Source organism: Coregonus clupeaformis, chromosome 11 (genome assembly GCF_020615455.1).
Source record: "Coregonus clupeaformis isolate EN_2021a chromosome 11, ASM2061545v1, whole genome shotgun sequence".
Classification (NCBI taxonomy): domain Eukaryota; kingdom Metazoa; phylum Chordata; class Actinopteri; order Salmoniformes; family Salmonidae; genus Coregonus; species Coregonus clupeaformis.
Window position 1 is genome coordinate 50153873 of NC_059202.1, and position 20050 is coordinate 50173922.

The window sequence follows — 20050 nt, forward strand, 5'->3', positions numbered from 1 at the left end:
GGTGGAGAGAGAGAGGTGGAGAGAGAGAGGTGGAGAGAGAGAGGTGGAGAGAGAGAGAGGTGGAGAGAGGTAGAGAGAGAGAGAGAGGTAGAGTGGTAGAGGTAGAGAGAGAAAGAGAGAGAGAGAAAGAGAGAGAGAGAGATCATATCACAGAGAGAGAGAGAGATCATATCACAGAGTCACTCTCAGTGTAAGGTTAGATATTGTCAAAAAAGTTAATGATCTGTTGTTCTTAAAAAAAATAACAAATTCTACATATAACTTTATACGTCTGAACTTTTGTATCTTCATTACATTGAGGTCCCTTAACCTCATATTCCCAAAGATATCGCTCTCATACATAATAGTGGCAGGTTGGGCAGGTAGATAGCCTGTGCACTGTCTGAACGAATGCAGAAGAAGAGGACTATTCCTGGTCTTCACGTAAAAGAGGAAGATTCTGACTGTCAAACATTGTGAGTACTAGTCATATGTTCCTCATCAAATACAGGTGAACCACTCTTATCTTGGAGAGTGCATCATTTTTTCTCACTTTAGTTTTAGGATGATGGACAGTGTGTGACATGCTTGCTGTACAATACCACTGTGGCTTGTTTCTTTTTTTTTTAATCACAGGTTGTCATAGGTGGTGTGAACGTGGATTTTATTGCTAAGGGGAAAACAGAGAAGCTTGTGGTATGTTCACAGAAACTCACACAAGCTTCACATAGGCTTACATCAAAGATACTGTACTGTATACTGTAGGCTTATGTCTATTATATTCAGATTATGTCAGTCTAATGGGTTTATTTGGTTGCAGACATAACTACTTTTATATTTGACATTTGGACAGACAATCCTGGAATTGTTTGCCTTTGCCAGTCATTTGGTGGAGTAGGAAGGAACCTTGCTGGTTAGTTATAATTTCATTATCTGCAAAACTTCAACTGTTTATGAGGATATAGTTTACAAATATTACATTGAGTTAGGGAAGTTTTAAGTTTTGTGATGTTTTTCCCACCAGACTCTCTGAACAGAATGGGACAAAGACCTCTGTTCATCTCAGTCATTGGAACTGACTCTCACAGAGATGCTGTACTGAACTACTCTCAGCACATGGTACACATGCAAAGAAGTTTAAGAGCGGTGTTGTGTGCTCTTATCTCAACTCTAAATCCGTCCCTTAATGAGTGGTAACAACTGTTTGTTATGACCAAATGCAAAGCAGAATGAATCCCTCTCCCAAAGTATTCTTGCATGACATTAAATTGCTGCTGCTTCCTGTTTTAGCTAAGAACACCAGTGGTGTTGCCAGGCTTCAGGAGCAGAGGACCGCTACTTATTGTGCTGTGATCACTGAGATCGGTGACCTGAGTCTCGGATTGGGCGACATGGACATCTACCAGCGAATCACAGAACAGTATGTGAGTATTTCTGAAGCAGGTACTCCAGCTACATTAAACTGTAAAGAGAGTCTGATTTACGAGACATCAAAGTCTACAAATGTCACGTTGTTTATTTTTATTTTTTATAGAATAGCACTGAAATAATAACAACTTTGCCCAGGACTAAATTAGAGGGAATGTCTAAATATCTCTACAAACAGGTGTCCCAGTTTGAGGAAAACCTTTCATCAGCCTCTCGTGTTTCTAGATGGAAATATACCCGTATCCATAATCGACTATGTTTGCTCCATCGCCAAGAAACATGCAGTGCCAGGTTAGTATGGAGAGCTGACCGCTTTGACAGTCATCAATAGTGATCGATCACCATTTTCTCACCATCAGTGCATGTCTGTTTGATCAGGGCCCATTCACAAAGAATCTGAGTAGGAGTGCTGATCTAGGATCAGGTCCCCCCTCTCCATATAATCTTATTCACAATGATTTAAAAGGAAAAACAGATCCTATATCAACAGCACTTCTACTCTGAGACGCTTTATACAGTTGAATCGGAAGTTTACATACACTTAGTGGTCATTAAAACTAGTTTTTCAACCACTCCACAAATTTCTTGTTAACAAACTATAGTATTGGCAAGTCGGTTAGGACATCTACTTTGTGCATGATACAAGTAATTTTTCCAACAATTGTTTACAGACAGATTATTTCACTTATAATTCACTGTATCACAATTCCAGTGGGTCAGAAGTTTACATACACTAAGTTGACGGTGCCTTTAAACAGCTTGGAAAATTCCAGAAAATGATGTCATGGCTTTAGAAGCTTCTGATAGGCTAATTGACATAATTTGAGTCAATTGGAGGTCTACCTGTGGATGTATTTCAAGGCCTACCTTCAAACTCAGTGCCGCTCAGCAAGGAAGAAGCCACTGCTCCAAAACCGCCATAAAAAAGCCAGATTATAGTTTGCAACTGCACATGGTGACAAAGAATGTACTTTTTGGAGAAATGTCCTCTGGTCTGATGAAACAAAAATAGAATTGTTTGCCCATTATGACCATCGTTATGTTTGGAGGAAAAATGGGGTTGCTTGCAAGCCGAAGAACACCATCCCAACCGTGAAGCACGGGGGTGGCAGCATCATGCTGTGGGGGTGCTTTGCTGCAGGAGGGACTGGTGCACTTCACAAAATAGATGGCATCATGAGGAAGGAAAATTATGTGGATATATTGAAGCAACATCTCAAGACATCAGTCAGGAAGTTAAAGCTTGGTCGCAAATGGGTCTTCCAAATGGACAATGACCCCAAGCATACTTCCAAAGTTGTGCCAAAATGGCTTAAGGACAACAAAGTCAGGGTATTGGAGTGGCCATCACAAAGCCCTGACCTCAATCCTATAGAAAATGTGTGGGCAGAACTGAAAAAGCGTGTGCGAGCTAGGAGGCCTACAAACCTGACTCAGATACACCAGCTCTGTCAGGAGGAATGGGCCAAAATTCACCCAACTTATTGTGGGAAGCTTGTGGAAGGCTACCCGAAACATTTGACCCAAGTTAAACAATTTAAAGGCAATGCTACGAAATACTAACTGAGTGTATGTAAACTTCAGACATTTCACGTTCTTAAAATAAAGTGGTGATCCTAACTGACCTAATACAGGGAATTTTTACTAGGATTAAATGTCAGGAATTGTGAAAAACTGAGTTTAAATGTATTTGGCTAAGGTGTATGTAAACTTCCGACTTCAACTGTACATACGGACCCTGATGTGATAAACTTGTGTTGCAGTGTGGTATGAGCCAACTGATTCTGACAAGGCATGCAAGCCTCTCCTGACAGACAGCTGGAAGGCCCTGGCCTACACCTCTCCCAACCTGGCTGAGCTGTGTACCATGAACAAGACATTAGGCCTTCCAAAACATTCAGCTGCAATACTTCAGCAAAGCTGTACTTGGATAATTTCTAATGGCTGTATGTTTTTCAACACCATTCTTGGGGACCACCAACCGCTTTACATATTTGAACTATTCCAACACTAGCATATCTGATTTATTAACCAGTCAACTTATCATCAAGCCCTTGATCATTTGAATCAGGTATTCTAGTATTGGAATTTAACAAAGATATGGAAAGGCTGGGGGTCCCCAAGGGTTGGGTTGAGAAATACTGATTTTGTTTAAGAAGGTGTGTATGATGAGCATATGATGAATGAGAATGTGGTCTTGTCTTGTGGCGGCAGTGCTGCCTAGCTCTGTGGAGGAGGTTCTGAGCTGTGCCATGGCTCTCACACGCCCCTTATTGGACCACCTGCACTGTGTGGTGGTGGTGACCCTGGGGGCCATGGGAGTGCTGCTGTGTGGTGGTGGTGACCCTGGGGGCCATGGGAGTGCTGCTGTCTGGTGGTGGTGACCCTGGGGGCCATGGGAGTGCTGCTGTGTGGTGGTGGTGACCCTGGGGGCCATGGGAGTGCTGCTGTGTGGTGGTGGTGACCCTGGGGGCCATGGGAGTGCTGCTGTGTGGAGAGCACAACGCTGGGACTGTAGACCTGCAGCCTAGTAGAGAGGAACAAGGGTAAGGGTTGGGAATACCTATAGCATACCATGATGGGAATACCATGATGATGGTGATGGTGATGATGATGGTTTTTGTTTGTCAGAAGGGTCGGCTATGTGCCGTCCACTACCCTGCTTTGGCTCAGACCACAGAGGAAACAGTGAATGTCTCAGGAGCAGGAGATAGTTAGGTAGCTATCTAGGGACAGGGAATAAACCCATGAAATGAAAAAAAAATACTTAATTGACTTCATAGCTGAAATTTGGTTTCCCACTCACCCCTCTCTCCCCTCTCCTCAGTCTTGCAGGTGGGATCATGGCTGGGATGTTCCAGGGCAGAGACACTCAAAGCTGTGTTAAGATGGGGCTCCTGGCAGCACGCCTGTCACTGGTCACTTAACGGCGGTTGGCATCCAATATGTTGCATTACTGCCCCCAACTGAACTATAGTATAGGTCCATTACACTTTGTGATACAAAATGAAAAAAGGGGAACCGAAAAAAAGAATATATATTTGTATTTTTTGTTTGTTTAGTTAAAAAATATATAATTGAATTACCCTACCAACTAACCCTATACTCATTAAATCCTATCTCATCCTACCCTAGGCCAACGGCCTGAGAGAATGGGACACCACCACTCAACACACCCTGTAACTCTTCTGAATTCAAATCTCGTACCCGCAAGTACTTCTCTGCAGCTGCCACCACAACAACTATTTTCTGTGATTTACATTCCATTTCTGCAGTACAGTTGATAACCATTGCTTTGAATGCTAAGAAGCCAACCTTTCTGAAGCATATATCACTCATTGGCCTATCCCTCTGTTCTAGCACATATCTACTATTCACAGGGATCCTCTCAGAATCCCTCACCCTTGACCCATCCTCCTCTACTTTCTTCACTGCCTCAGCATACGACACTTTCTGCACCACTCTGACTCTAGCCACCTCAACCTGCCTCTCTCGCACCGACACTTCCGATCCCCACCAACATGGGCACCCCTACAGTTGACACACACAACTTTATCCACCGAAACTACACAATCCTCTATCCCATGCCCTCCTGCACACTTCCCACATCTTGGAATCTCCCACATACACACTGCTGCGACATGACCATAAACGTTGCACCTGAATCAGTGCAGTGGATTCGCCACAAACGCTCTAACAGGATAACTGATATATCCTAACATTACCTTGGGTAAAGACTGACTCAAAACTCATAAGGACTGATAGTGACTCCTCTGTTTCACCACGCTCACCACCGGGTCTGCATCGCACCAAACGGTGGGCGTCACAAATACTGGGAATCTTCTACTTCAATTGCTCCCCCTCCACACTTAACGCTACCCCTGAAATCACTCCTTTCAATGGTGCCCTGTTCCTAAGAGCAAAGCAAGAAACAGATCTTCACCCAAGTTGCGTCGCACGGAGCACCTGCTCCCTCTGATCTGAAGAAACATAAACAAACATCACAAATCCACTTCGGGTTACCTTCACCGACTCAACAGCACCCATCATCTTTTCTACCCAACCTGAAACCATCCATGGATCAGCCAAAAGGCCTGGTTCCACCCTCACCAGAAATCTCACTCACACTGGACCAAATGTATCTTTATCATAACCATGTCCATCAATGCAAGGCTTGGGCTCCAAGCTCCTCACAACACCTTCTACCCCTTCCTTTTCACCTCCAGAACTCGAACTGGCGTCTGGCTCACTTTGTTTGAACTTGACACCAGTCTTCCTCGACATACCCTCTCCCTTGTTATTGCTAGCTTAAACAGATTCAAACCCATCCTCTGCCTCCCTCAGTCTTTACAACCTCTCTCTTTCCATCCAATCCTCCTCCCTTAACCAATTACCTGATTCCTTCTGAAAATATTCGATTTTTCCAAGCCAAAATATTTTTTGGGCCTCCTCGAGAGACATGCTAAGCCCTGTCTTTCGGACGGGACGTTAAACAGGTGTCCTGACTCTCTGTGGTCACTAAAGATCCCATGGCATTTATTGTAAGAGTAGGGGTGTTAACCCCGGTGTCCTGGCTAAATTCCCAATCTGGCCCTCATACCGTCATGGCCACCTAAACATCCCCAGATTACAATTGGCTCATTCAACCCCCTCCTCTCCCCTGTAACTATTCCCCAGGTTGTTGCTGTAAATGAGTGTTCTCAGTCAATTTACCTGGTAAAATAAAATAATAAATAATGTACTCCCTCCACTTCAAACACACTACCAGGCCCATTCCCAGAAGGGCCGGGATTTTTGTACCCACAGCCCAGTTTGAAATTTGCCTCTGTCATACATTTCCAGACTGAAACTATAATTAACTACATTTCACACAATGCACCTCCTGCGCAGCCTCAGTACATACTAAACGCTTGCCCTATTCACTCCTCCCTATTTTAATGCTCGTTAAGATGGTGGTTAGAGCGTAAAGTGTCTCTACAGATAAGAAAGAAAAGGGCAAAACATCTATCAAGCCTTTTGAATTATAGCGAAATAATAAACCTAACATAATCTAAAGTGTCTATCTATACAAATCTGGACAGTTCAGAGACATTAGCAATCCCCGCCCAATTTGGTGTGACTGTCCATTTGGAGTGGAATCCCTGTAATACGGACAGGGTAAGTGGCTAGCAAGCTAGCCCAAGCTATTATTGTAACTGTCTGCTACTGATTTCGTGGCAAAATAACATTAGCTCCAGGGTTGCATGAACGAATTGATACAGTTTCTGTATCAATGCCATCCTTTGCATCGTTGTCTATTTGTGGATTTAATGAACTGTCAATGGTTTACTGTGTCGGAGTCTGTTAGCTAGGGAACTAACGTTAGTAGGCCGCAGTCGCTAGTTTGCCAAGTTAGCTAACTGCGAATGCCAGCCTATATTCTGAAGTTAGCTTGTAGGCTAATGTTAGCCTATTAGCACTTTCGTTGGTTAGCAAGCTGTCACTTTGTATTCACAAGACTGCCTGTCTTGTGAACTTTGGTTAACTATTTACTCAACCCAACATTAAGTGCATGTCCTTTTACTCGTTGACTTGAGTCTTATATTCATATTTTGTTTCAGCGCCTGAACGGCTTTTTGCGGGCTAGCTAACACATAATGTCATGCCGCGAACTAACATTAGCGAATCATTGCAAACCATTAGAAACATGCTAACGTTAGTTAGCTAGCAAGCTGGTTAGCATAGCTTGTAACTATCAGTCAGCTGACGTTTGCTGCTTGCTTGTACAGCTGCATCAGAGAGAGACAGGATGGGGCGCGAAGCCCTTGTTATTTAGGCTGTAGTTTAGCAACACATTTTGAAGTGCAATTCAACCAACTAGTGTTACCCTGTAGCTAACGTTAGCTAGCATGTAGCTAGCTAGCTAGTTTGTCAATGACAGATTTTGCCTACTTCCAATCAATAACTAGCTAACTGTTTCAGTTAATAACATCCAATTTGCAATTTACATCCTAGACAAGCGCAAGCCCATCCTCAACAAACCCCAAGATTCGATAGGCCTGTTTATTTGATCAACCTGTGATGTAATACAGTTGACAGCTACATGATAGAACGCCCTCCTACTGTCAAAACACCACATAATTTGTTTGTTGCTTCCACAAGTCACTACTTTATAACAAGCTGCTAATACAGACCGAAGATATTGATAAGCCTCATACCATTTAGCTTAGGCTACATGATAATAAGACATATGGCTTTACCAGTACTGCTAACTAAGTGAGCAGGTCTGGTTTAGACCTACATTTTGCATTGACAGTAGTGTGTACTCTTCATGTTCTCCATTATTCAAAATTCATATACTTCCGAAATACTCCAAATAGAGTTTCTGAGTAGCATAATTGTCAGTCTGTACTTTCTATCCTCTCTCATCCCTTACTACGCTCCTCCCTCCCAGCCCGTGACCAGCCGTGACATCTGCTCCCCCTCGCCGTGCCATAGGATGTCCCACAGCCCCGAGATGAAGGATGACCCCATGGAGTGCCCTCTGTGCATGGAGCCGCTGGAGATTGACGACGTCAACTTCTTCCCCTGCACCTGCGGCTACCAGATCTGCCGCTTCTGCTGGCACCGCATCCGCACAGATGAGAACGGCCTCTGCCCCGCCTGCAGAAAGGTACGTAACCTATCTTACCCTGGCCCTTACCCTAGCCATCTACTGGCACTGCATCCACACAGACGAGAACAGCCTCTGCCCATCCTGCAGAAAAGTGAGGCTGGCTGGCTGGGTGTGCTGTCAATAGACATAGGGGTTATGGAAATGTGACATACAATCTAGTAGAAGCTTACCTGTCTTTCTATCTCTGCCCCCTACCATCCAGCCATACCCGGAGGACCCTGCAGTGTACAAGCCCCTGTCACAGGAGGAGATCCAGAGGATAAAGAACGAGAAGAAGCAGAAGCAGAACGAGAAGAAGCAGAAGGTGACGGAGAATCGGAAACACCTGGCCAGCGTCAGGGTGGTGCAGAGAAACCTGGTGTTCGTGGTCGGGCTCTCTCAAAGGCTTGCAGACCCAGAGGTGAGACAGGAGACACACATACACACACACAGGGTCAGGGTGGTGCAGAGAAACCTGGTGTTCGATTCCACAATATAGGCCTACCACATAAATATTGACCTGTGTGTGTGTGTGTGTGTGAATAGGGGGTTGTGTTATTTTTTTACCCTCTTTTATAAAATGACTAACCGTTTGTAGTTTTTCTTCTTTTATGCAAATCTTGAGGCCCCCTCACACCCAAAGGAAATGCTGGCATGCTGAGAATGAAGATATTTAGTGAATTTCCTACCTTAAATGTCAAGACTACTGCCACTTACACAGGCATACATTTTATCCCACGCTGGAGTTGAGAAACACAGCTCTATATTGCCTAGGGGTAAATATGTGGTCCTCTGTAGCTCAGTTGGTAGAGCATGGCACTTGTAACGCCAGGATGGTGGTTTTGATTCCCGGGACCACCCATACGTGAAATGAATGCACGCATGACTTTAAGTTGCTTTGGATAGAAGTGTCTCTTAAATGGCATGTATTATTAAACATAATAATTTTTATAATTGTTGTTAAGGTGGCAAAATTCCAGGAACATTTGCCAAAATTCTCAGGTTTTTCAGAAATTGGGAATCCTCCAACTAGGATTTCTGGAAAACCTGGGTGTTACATGGGTGTTATTTTCCCCCATCCTTTTTAAGCTAAATGCCATAGGTTTCTTGTTCTATATGAAATACATTCCATGTAATATACTATCCCATTCCCTCTACAGTTAACCCATGCATGCTTTTTTTTCTGGGCAATGTTTTTTGCTGCTTATATGAGCTGTTGCACATAGAGTACATGGTTTTATCATAGCACATTGTGCTAACACACGCACACAAACACATGCTAAATCTAAGTCCCCACCCCTCCACTGTGCTTCAGCCATAACCTAGTTAGAGTGAGATATGGAGCGTCTCACCTCACTATTCTGTTACTTGATCATATTTCTGGTCTACTGACCTTGCTCAATTTGTTGTCCCTCCCAACTGTATTTATAAAGTTCTGTTTGTGAACAACTTCTCATAATGCTAGAGCATAGTACATTCATCACCCCTCTATCTGTCTCTGTGTTTCTCCACAGGTTCTAAAGAGGCCAGAGTATTTTGGGAAGTTTGGGAAAATACACAAGGTGGTCATCAACAACAGCACATCATATGCAGGTTCACAGGTAAGAGCTGGTTCTATGTGGCTTAGTTGGAAACAGGCACGGTTCGGGGTTCAATTCCTGCAGAGATCCCATACAAAAAAGATATACTCTCACTGTACTGTAAATCACTTTGGATAAAAGTGCCTGCTAAGTGGCACAACTTCGGAACTTCTTTGATACTAGAACAGAAACGGTTCGGCGATAGAATTTTTGTTACTTTTGGTATTTCTGTCAAATGTCTCATGTCGTCTACTGATTGAGAGGATCAAGTCTGTATCAGCGCAGCCGATGTCTCCTTATAGCGCGAGCGCACCGTGCCTGCTCCATGCCTGCTCCACTTACTCATTGCTAGCGCTAGCCTGTCCTGAGGAACCATTGCACTCACTGGGAGTCTGGGCTGCATCATGTTAGCTTCCCACTCATGCTGTACAGAAGTTAACACATTTGAATAATGCAACATGGCATGTAGAAATGTTGCAACTGTACCTCCCGAGTGGCGCAGTGGTCTAAGGCACTGCATCGCAGTGCTAGCTGTGCCACTAGAGATCCTGGTTCGAATCAAGGCTCTGTCGTAGCCGGCCGCGACCGGGAGACCCATGGGGCGGTGCACAATTGGCCCAGCGTCGTCCAGGGTAGGGGAGGGAATGGCCGGCAGGGATGTAGCTCAGTTGGTAGAGCATGGCGTTTGCAACGCCAGGGTTGTGGGTTCGATTCCCACGGGGGGCCAGTATGAAAAATAAAAAAAATGATGTATGCACTCACTAACTGTAAGTCGCTCTGGATAAGAGCGTCTGCTAAAATGACAAAAATTTAAAATATAAATTACTGTTCACAAAACATGGTCCATTACAGGCTAGAACAGGCTACAATGCAATAAGATGTAAAAAAATGTAAATAAGATACCGGTAGCTTTGTAGGCTAGCTTTCCTTGCTAGCTTACAGCTGAAGTTAACATCAATTCACTACCCTAGTACTTTGTTTGATATTATATAAACATAATGCAAAATATGCTGATTTCAAAGCTGATTCTCACCAAAAACTGTATTAATTCACTTCGTCTCCTCAGCATCACATCTCTCCTGTCTCTCTCGCTGTGTGTGAATGACGTCATTAGGTCTTAAAGAGACAGTACGCACTTTTATAAAAGAAGAGACTGTTTCTTCTATGCAAATGTTGTTGATCAGTACAATAAAATAAGTCCCAAATGGAAGGGAAACAGATAGTTTTTCATCTATAGCCCCATGAAATCAGCCAAAACAAGCTCAATAACTCAATGCAACACACACTTGAATATGTATTCACCTGTATTGTGAATAGGCCTAGGCCTATTTTTATTTATCCAGTTTATCAATAGAGATTTACCATTCAAATAAATTATTAACATTATGTAATGTAGTTTGTTTTTACCAAAGTCAAATTGATTGTATATTTGATTCATTAATGCATACTTGGCTGTCTCTGAAAAATAGACAAAACATTTCTAATGATATTGAACTCAAAAGATCTGTCTGGATCAAATGACATTCTTTGGCTAATACGCCTTCTCCATGGTATCGTTTTGGTATTGAGTATCAAGATGGTATCGAGTATCGCAACACTAAACTTGGTACCGATGTCAAAATTATGTTATCGCGACAACACTACATGGGATTGAATTCAACAGCAGGTAGAGAGAATGTGACATGAACTACATATCTAATAAAAAAAACTTGCCGTGTTTCTTATGACCTATTCTGAATAGAAGTTTCACTGTTTTCTGATCCACAGGGTCCCAGTGCCAGTGCCTATGTCACCTATATCCGCTCTGAAGATGCCCTCAGAGCAATACAATGTGTGAACAATGTGGTGGTGGACGGTAGAACACTCAAGGTGTGAGACTTAACATACAGAAACAGAAATTCAGGGGCAGTTTCCCGGACACAGATTAAACCAAATACTGGATAAAAATTCTCAGTAGAGAAATTCCATTGAAGGTGCATTTTAGTCTAGGACTAGGCTAAATCTGTGTCTTACTTTTTGTAAGGAATGCTATCAAATACTATATGACTTCTGACTTATATAAGTAAGAATATTATGCATTAGAGGGAACCTCAGCTGAAGAGAATATTCAACAGAATGATGTCATCACAAGTACATTTTCACTGAGCTTTTCTTTCTGTATGTTTTTTTTTTATTGCAGGCTTCTTTAGGCACAACAAAATACTGCAGTTACTTCCTCAAAAGCATGCAGTGTCCCAAACCAGACTGTATGTATCTACATGAGCTGGGGGACGAGGCGGCTAGCTTTACGAAAGAGGAGATGCAGGTAAACAAACCTTTATTCTTCCTGTCTGTGTGATTGTCGGTGGGTGAATAGAGATGGCAGATAACTTGACGTCATGTATTGTACTTGCCTGGGGGGTCAGTATGCCAGGGCATATGTGTCCTATGATGTTGACAGATCCAATTTCTTCTCTTGGGATCAATAAAGTTCATTCATTCAGATGTATGGGATAGCCCTAGCTGTTTTATGTATTCTTCCTTTTTCTTTCGAGTTTTATTTGTTGTATCTGCCACTATTTTGTATGGTATTCTTACTTCAATTTGCTTCGGACCTCCGCGTTAGTGTTACTTGAATCTAGCCTGGTCCCAGATTTGTATGCGTCGTATAGCCAACTCCTATAGTCGTCGTCAATCTGCCATACAGTTGAATTGAGTTAGGTGTCTGTGGTGCACAGTGGGAGCATTGTGTGTTATTATTCACTGCTAAAATGACTTCATGTTATGTTTGTGTCCTTTAGGCCGGGAAACACCAAGAATACGAGCAGAAACTACTTCAGGACCTCTACAAAATGAACCCTAGCTTTCTACAAACACCAACATGTTCAGGGGAAAAGTCAAAAAGCAAATCTTCAAATTCTACACAAAGGTACATTTGGTATTTTGGTGTCTTTTTCTTCCACGCAGTATCCTTTGATTTGATGACATTTACCTTACTTCTCAGGTAAATCAGGGTTATGATTTAATTGCTGGTTGTTGTATACACCAGGGTTTCCCAAACTTGGTCCTGGGGCCCCCCCTGGGTGCACGTTTTGGTTTTTGACCTAGCACTACACAGCTGATTTCAATAAACCAACTCATCAAGCTTTGATGATTTGAATCAGCTGTGAAGTGCTAGGGCAAAAACCAAAACATGCACCGGGGGGGGGGGCAGGACCGAGTTTGGGAAACCCTGGTATACACCATGTATTTGCATATTTCTTTCTTGCAGTTTCTATTGTGTCATTTTATTGTGGGACCTTGGGTGAGGTGAGATCCATTTATACATGTAATTAATACATTATTTGTATGGCAAATAAACTTTGTGAAACGTAAAACTTCTCGCCGCAAACCCAAACAACAGCAAATATTTGCACTGAAGGCTGTGGCACTAACTAACTGCTAGACCACCGCAGGCCACGGTTCTCTCGCCAAGTCTTCCACACAACACCTCTATTCGATGCTGACCTCTTGTTTTTGTCAATTTCTCAACACAGACCCAGCAATGGCAAGGACGGGTGGCCGACACTATCAGGGTATGGTGGCAAACTGGCCAATGGGTTGTCAGAGGACGGGAAATCTCCTCCGCTGCTAGACTGCTGTCTGGACCCAGCGGTCATGACCTCAGACGGGTTAGGACTTGGCCTGGGGCCGGACACAGAGCTGGGGATGGGGTCTGGCCAAGGGGCTGCCCTGTCCCCCTTCTCCTCTAATTGTGACAGCAATGGGTAATATATAGTAATATAGTATTACATTAGTTTTATATTAGTGGGGCTTGGGGCTGGACACAGGGATGGGCTCTGTCCCCCTTCTGCTCCAATTGTGACAGTAACAGGTAATTACCGTGACACATAAAGGCCAAACTACTAATATACACTAACACACACAGGTAATATACAGTTTAAGGCTTGAGTCGAGCTAAACCAAGCTGTACTGAGAAGACATGGTTACGCATTCACTATAGTTGCTGGAAACGTGCTGAAAAGGGAAATGTGAACAAAAAATATCAGAGCCAGCACAGTTTGGTCGGCACAATAGAGTGAACTGAAAAGGGTATAACTCACAAGCCAAACTGGACACCTTTTTTGGTCCCTTTTGTTAGGCCATGAACTACACAGCTGCGTAGTCCAATGTTGGTCTGTTTCTGTTTCCCTCTAGTCCCAGCGACAAACCTCCGGAATCAATAGGTATGGTGAATGGAGCGACTTTACAACCGGTAAGAAGATCTTTACTAATTAGTTAATTTGACATGTAGTGTCAAAGATTTTTTATAAATATATAGATGATTACTTTATCACATGGAGTACATAGGGATGTTATTGGAGAAATGATTGTCAAATCTATCCAGACTATACTGTTTCTTCTCTGAGCCATTTAAAGGCCCAGTGCAGTCCAAAATGTGATTTTTCCTTTGTTTTATATATATTTCCACACTGAGGTTAGAATAATACAGTGAAAATTATGACAATATCATTTTTAGTGTAAGAGACGTTTGAAAATACCGCCTGAAATTTCAGCATGTTTTGTTGGGATGGAGTTTTGGCCTGCCTAGGCAGTACATTTGTTATAGACCAATAAGAAAGAGTTCCAAGACTCTCTGCCAATAACAGCTAGTTTTACCCTCCCCAATCAGACCACTCCCAGACAGTCCTAGCAAAATTCTTGCTTGGGAAATTGCCCTTTGCTAAGAAGCAACTTTTGTTTCTTTTTGACCATTTTAATTGAAAACAATCACAGTAAGGTACTTCATTGTTACCCAGAAATGATTTGATATTGACATAAAAACGGCTGCATTGGTTGGACCTATAAAATATTTGTTTTCATTATGACTTATTATTATTGCTTACAAATGTTACGATGTAAGACATTACCAGTGTCCCCCCACTAATTCCATCCCCTTTTTCCTCTCTCCCCCTTCCAGATGCCTAACAGTGAGTCCCCCTCCCCTCCCCCGGGGCTGACTAAGCCCCCCAGCAGTCTGGTGGTTCCCATCAGTGTAGTGGACCTCACTGCCCGCTCGCCCTTCGAGGGGGCCGCTGCAGAGTCCCAGTCCCTCTTCTCAGACAACAGTAACTTCAGACACCCCAACCCCATCCCGTCCGGCCTGCCCCCCTTCGCCAGCTCGCCTAGAGGGGGATCTGACTGGCCCATGACCCCTGAACCACAGAGCCTCTTCGCATCAGGTGGGTTGTGTGGGGCAGAAACACACAGATGCGCGCGCACACTCGCTGTTAAAAAAAAACATGCTTCCATTTACAGCGCAGTAGCTGCTCCACTGGTCGAAGCGTGTACAAATTAAAAAGAAAGTTACACACTTGTCTCTCCTTGCTGTGGATTTATTTGACTAATGTTTCAGCTAAAGAGCCTATATCAGGGTTCGAAACTAACCACTTGCTAACTTTTCCATTCTGCTCACCCCTCTTCAGACACAATACCGGTCTCCTCCTCCACAGACTGGCAGGCAGCCTTCGGCTTCGGCTCCTCTACTAAACAGCAGCAGGACGACGACCTGGGCTTCGACCCCTTCGACGTGACACGGAAAGCCCTGGCTGACCTCATAGAGAAGGAGCTGTCAGTCCAGGACCAGCACAGTCCCCTGGGGTCCCCCAGCCCCTTCGGCCTCCACCACCCCGGGTCCCACCACGGCCTCCACATGCCCCTCTCCAACCCCAACCATTTCCCCAACAGTATTGGACCTCCACCCCGCCTCTCTCAGCTTCACCACAGGCAAATGTATAGCTCCTTTAGTTTCCCTGGTTCCCAGAGTCAGAGCGGTCACCATGGTGGAGGTCAGGCTGCCCAGGCCGCTGCAGCTCGGCATACCTGGATGGGTATGCCTCCCTCGGCCCGCAGCAATAACCACCTCCTCTCACACTTGAACCTCTCGGCCAATGCTGGGGGAGGACATAGCAACTTCCTGGACTTGAGCATGCCTCCTCAGCACCACAGTCACAGTACAGGGCTGGGAGGGATCCCCATGTCAGGTAGGGTACTCTGGGTCTGTTTTCTGGGAGTGTTGAGGCCAAGGTTGGGGTCTGTTATATGTCCTGTGTCAAATTCAAGTAAACTAGAATTTGAATGTAATTTTAGATCCTGAGTAGACTAAATTGAAATAGAATTGACCTTTGACTCTGGTTGAGTCGTGTTTAACACAATCTGTTCAGTATGACTGTATCAAGCATTGAATATCAAAACATATGTAATCGTTTTGCCTGTTTTGATCATGTTATATTGACCATGCGAGAAACAAATTACATGCAGATGCAGTTCTGTGTTTTGGCCACAAGATGGCAGACCAAACCCACCTGTGAAGACTTATATTAAATGTCTATAATTATCTACCGTTGATATATTTTTTTACAGAAGCAAAGCAGCACTCCTTATGTTCTCATAATTAAATGTATTATTTCTCTCTCTCGCTCTGCAGAAAACAGCAGTTCTATAGACGGCCTCAATGTGAAAGAATGGCAGGACGGTTTGAGAGCTCTCCTCCCCAACATCAACATCAACTTCGGGGGTCTCCCCAACTCCTCCTCCTCTTCCTCCTCCTCCTCTTCCTCTAGTATGAACCACATCGGGGGGCCAAACCACATGGGGGGCCCTGGGGGACTCTCACACAGCCTCAGCTGGGACGGTACGGCCAGCTGGATGGACCCAGCTATCATCACAGGTAGTGAGTAACTTTACAATTGTTTATTATAAAACAAATGATGTGTTTTTGTTCTGTCTTCGCTATCTGTATTGCAGCGTTTCCCAAACTCTGTCCTTGGTTTCTGCCCTAGCACTACACAGCTGATTCAAATTATGTCTGTAGATTCTGGTTGGAAGTGAGATATCTACTCAATTCACCTTTCTTTCCTTCTTTCCTTCTTTCTTTCTTTCTTTCCTCCCCTCCCCTCCCCTCAGGCATCCCAGCCTCAGCAGGCAGCAGTTTAGACTGTCTCCAGGAGGACCAGAACCCTCCGCACTGGCTCAAATCCCTTCAGGCCCTGACAGAGATGGACGGCCCTGCGCTGCCGTCACTCCCCCAGCAGCCCCAGAACCAGCAGCACCACAGCCACCACCACGGCCTCCTAGACCAGGCCTCCTCACACCCACACCTCCACCACAGAGCAGGCTCCGGTTGGGCCCCCTACCTGCCTGGCCTGACCCAGCCCACACAAGCCAACCCCAGCCACTTCCACAGCCCTCCTCCAGGCTTCCAGACAGCCTTCAGACCCCCAGGCCAGAGCGCCACAGAGCTGCTACAGAGCGCAGCTGCTGGGGACCGCCACTAAACTAAAGACAGATTACAGCAGACTACCCCCGACCCATGTCCTAATACTGACCCCCTCCCCAATGCAATACAGATACAGTACATACACTAATCTGCAGATGATCAGATTATGAAAACATAACAAATTAACAAAATAACAAAGATTTCTTTTTCTTTCTCGTTCCTCCTTTTTTTCTATTCTAAAGGCCTATTTGTTTGTTTTTGGTTTTTTGTGGCACATGACATGAATGACCTGTTACCCCTTTTTGTCTGCTACTGACCAACCCCACTGAGCTCCAGTAGTCAGGGTCGTCTTCAGTAGGATGCACCGGAGTCAAACGTTTTCAAACCGAAAACGAAAAGGAGCGTTTCTTATTGGGCAGATAAGTCCATGTAGTCCCTCACGGTTTCAGTCTGTTTTCTTTTGTTTGGTGCATAATGAACACGACCCAGGTGAATTGTTTGGGATCAGACAGGTGCTGACTACTGTGAGCTTCACGTGGAGTCTGTCCGTATGATATAGACGAGCACAGAGAATAGGAGCAGTGATACATTTTGTGACACACAAGACGATAACTCCAAATATACAGGAATCAAGATTAGCTAACGTGAGTAATTTTAAGAAGTAAACTTATGATTAAATATGAAATGTAGGTAAGTCGGCGTGAAAGAAGTGAAGTCACGATTACTCTTCTTCTTTGAGAATGAAGCAACAAACAATGGTGAATCTGCTCTTAAAGCTTTGCCCCAAAGACCCTCATCCTCCCCAGGATACTGAATGAAACGGTTAACCCTCCCTCACTGCAAAGAAGCCCCTGAGTGGGTAACTTTGGGCATGTTCATTAAGGCGAAAATGATACAAAATGCCTTAAAGTTTAACTGATTAAGGGGTGGGGTTGAGAATCTTTAGAGAATAGCATGGTTAAAAGGGACTTCAGCAGCTTGTTGTAATTGGTTCAGATGACAGAAAATGATGCAGACAGAGATGGTCACAGATGGATAAAATGTTAGGATGGGGGAGTTGAGGACACAGCCAGGCTATCGTGCTTTGGGTTTCCTGTTAGGCAGGGTCGCAATGGTCGCATTCCAGGCTGACAATATTGCTGTCATGCTGCACTCACGCAGCAACCAATGGTCATCAACTTTGCTGTCGGGTGTCAGACTGCTATATCATATGCGGTTAACTGATACAACTGATTAGCTATACCTGTTTAACTGGTTAGCTGATACAACACCTATCCAGGCGTTGTGAGATCTGGCAGGAGACTGCAATGTAGTCTGCCTGGAATGCACCCCAATGGCCTGTCTTGTACAGGTCATTAAAACCCACATTCCCTTTGGGGTCAGGAGTCATGGTGCCCCATCCTGTAGTAGAGGCAAGATTCAGTTCAACCTCTGTATCAGAGGATGGAGCACTGCCTAACTGGGGGGGCTGACCGCCGGGGTTGGAAGAATAGTGTCACGACTATTCTCAGTTTGGAAGAAGAATAGGCCTAGTGTCATGATACCAGACCTCAGCACGTTAAGTGCTAGTTCTTGGGAAACTAAGAATGGCTGGAGTGGAGGCAAAAACAAAGAACAATATTTAAAGGAAAACTCCACCCTAAAACAATGTTTTAATTTTGTTTCATTAGTCGATTGTTGAAGTCCCAAATTGTTTTGCATGTCAGCAATCAAGTTTGAAGATATATGTAGAACTTTCAAAATACAGAAATACAGCTGGTATGATGCATTTTTTTATCATAAGATGCTGCTTTTTGCATCAAATGAGGCTAAATGAATCATACCGGCTGTATTTCTGTATTTTGAAAGTTATATATCTTGAAAACTTGATTCCTGACATGCAAAACATTTTTGGGACTATATCAACAATGGACTAAACGTTTTGGGGTGGAATTGTCCTTTAAAGACTTGGAGTGAAGATATTGGCTAATAATGGGACATCCTGGTCTGATACTCACAGTGCCACTGTGTGGCAACTACAGTAGCTTAAACCCTTATCAGGAAAGTCACAAGAAGACCAAACCGATAAATGATGAAATGGTTGATGTCCTGATATGCACCTGTAGAAAAAGAGTGAGAATTTAAATAATGTAATGCGATATCGGAGATTGTGTGAAAGGAAGGCGCTACAAAACGACACAAACGACGGCTAGCAATTTAATCCAAGGAGCGCTCTGCCTTTCTCTGGGCCTTGAGAATGAATAACCTCCCTTCAGTCTTTATTTTTAAGTCTTAACTCTATATCTCCATCTTTCTCTCTCTCTCTCTCTCTCTGACACACTCTCTTTCTCTCTCCTGCTATCCCCTATTAAAACAGTATTCACTAGAAACATGAACTGATCCAGGTGAAACCAACAATCAGTCATACTACTGTGGTTTTTAACATGATGCTGAGATAAAAACACATTGAGGAGCTTAAAGGAATTGAACTGTCCACTGCCGGTCTGGAAAAACAAACCTTAAATAAAACGAAAAACCCAGTGCTCGAGTTGGCTCTTTTTTTTTTGTTTCACAGATGCACACTATCTCACGTTTCAATGTTTATTTTCTTTCATTCAAGTTAAAGTATTCCATTGGCTGTTATAAACTGTCATAACATGTTGATATAGCCAGTGTTACAACTCCCAGGGTCTGTTTCCTAGACACAGAAAAAGCCTGGTCTTGCACAAAAAACCTATGTCAATGTAGAATTTCCATTGAGCATGCTTTCTAGTCCAGGATTAGACTTGATCTGCACCTGGGAAACCGACTCCTAATGTTTCTGACGTAACATAAGCTTGATCTCCACAGCATGAAGACCAGCATTTTAAGACCAGTAGAACATTTGAATGACCTTAACAATTTTTGACACCATAACAACTAAGTCAATAAATAATTTCTTCAGGCTTTCTCTTCACTAGGGGCCAGTCTGTCTTTAGTGCTCAGGCTCTGCAGTCCAAACTCTGGATGTCCCAAATGGTATCCTATTCCCTATTTAGTGCACTACTTTTGACCAGGGGCCTGGCCAAAAGTAGTACACTAAATAGGGAATAGGATACCATTTGGGACGTTAACTCTGTCTACCCAGACAAGGTTACAGAGAGCTCGGTGGGATGTTGATGCTCAGGTACTGAAGGTTATGTCTCTGGGTACATTGTCTTCATTGTTTCTCCC

At 43.9% G+C, this 20050-nt stretch overlaps 1 protein-coding gene across 10 annotated transcripts; it reads left to right on the forward strand.

The window, feature by feature from the left end:
• Positions 1–95: 95 nt before the first annotated feature.
• LOC121577063 (CCR4-NOT transcription complex subunit 4) lies at positions 96–19377 on the forward strand. Of its 10 annotated transcripts, XM_041890794.2 has the most exons (18): positions 96–455; positions 616–675; positions 800–892; positions 1004–1098; positions 1270–1403; positions 1586–1698; positions 7841–8059; positions 8265–8462; positions 9556–9642; positions 11389–11490; positions 11801–11926; positions 12402–12529; positions 13137–13367; positions 13798–13855; positions 14561–14822; positions 15066–15623; positions 16067–16312; positions 16546–19377. In XM_041890794.2, exons 6-18 carry the CDS (start codon positions 1663–1665, stop codon positions 16914–16916), a joined length of 2622 nt encoding a protein of 873 aa, XP_041746728.2. In that variant the 5' UTR covers positions 96–455; positions 616–675; positions 800–892; positions 1004–1098; positions 1270–1403; positions 1586–1662; the 3' UTR covers positions 16917–19377. The 10 variants fall into 10 exon arrangements, with proteins under 10 accessions (XP_041746728.2, XP_041746736.1, XP_041746737.1 ...); XM_041890802.2 differs by lacking the exons at positions 96–455; positions 616–675; positions 800–892; ... (1 more) ...; positions 1270–1403; positions 1586–1698 and adding exons at positions 3806–4125; positions 4235–4339; XM_041890803.2 differs by lacking the exons at positions 96–455; positions 616–675; positions 800–892; ... (1 more) ...; positions 1270–1403; positions 1586–1698 and adding exons at positions 3806–3953; positions 4039–4339.
• The last annotated feature ends 673 nt before the right edge of the window (positions 19378–20050 follow it).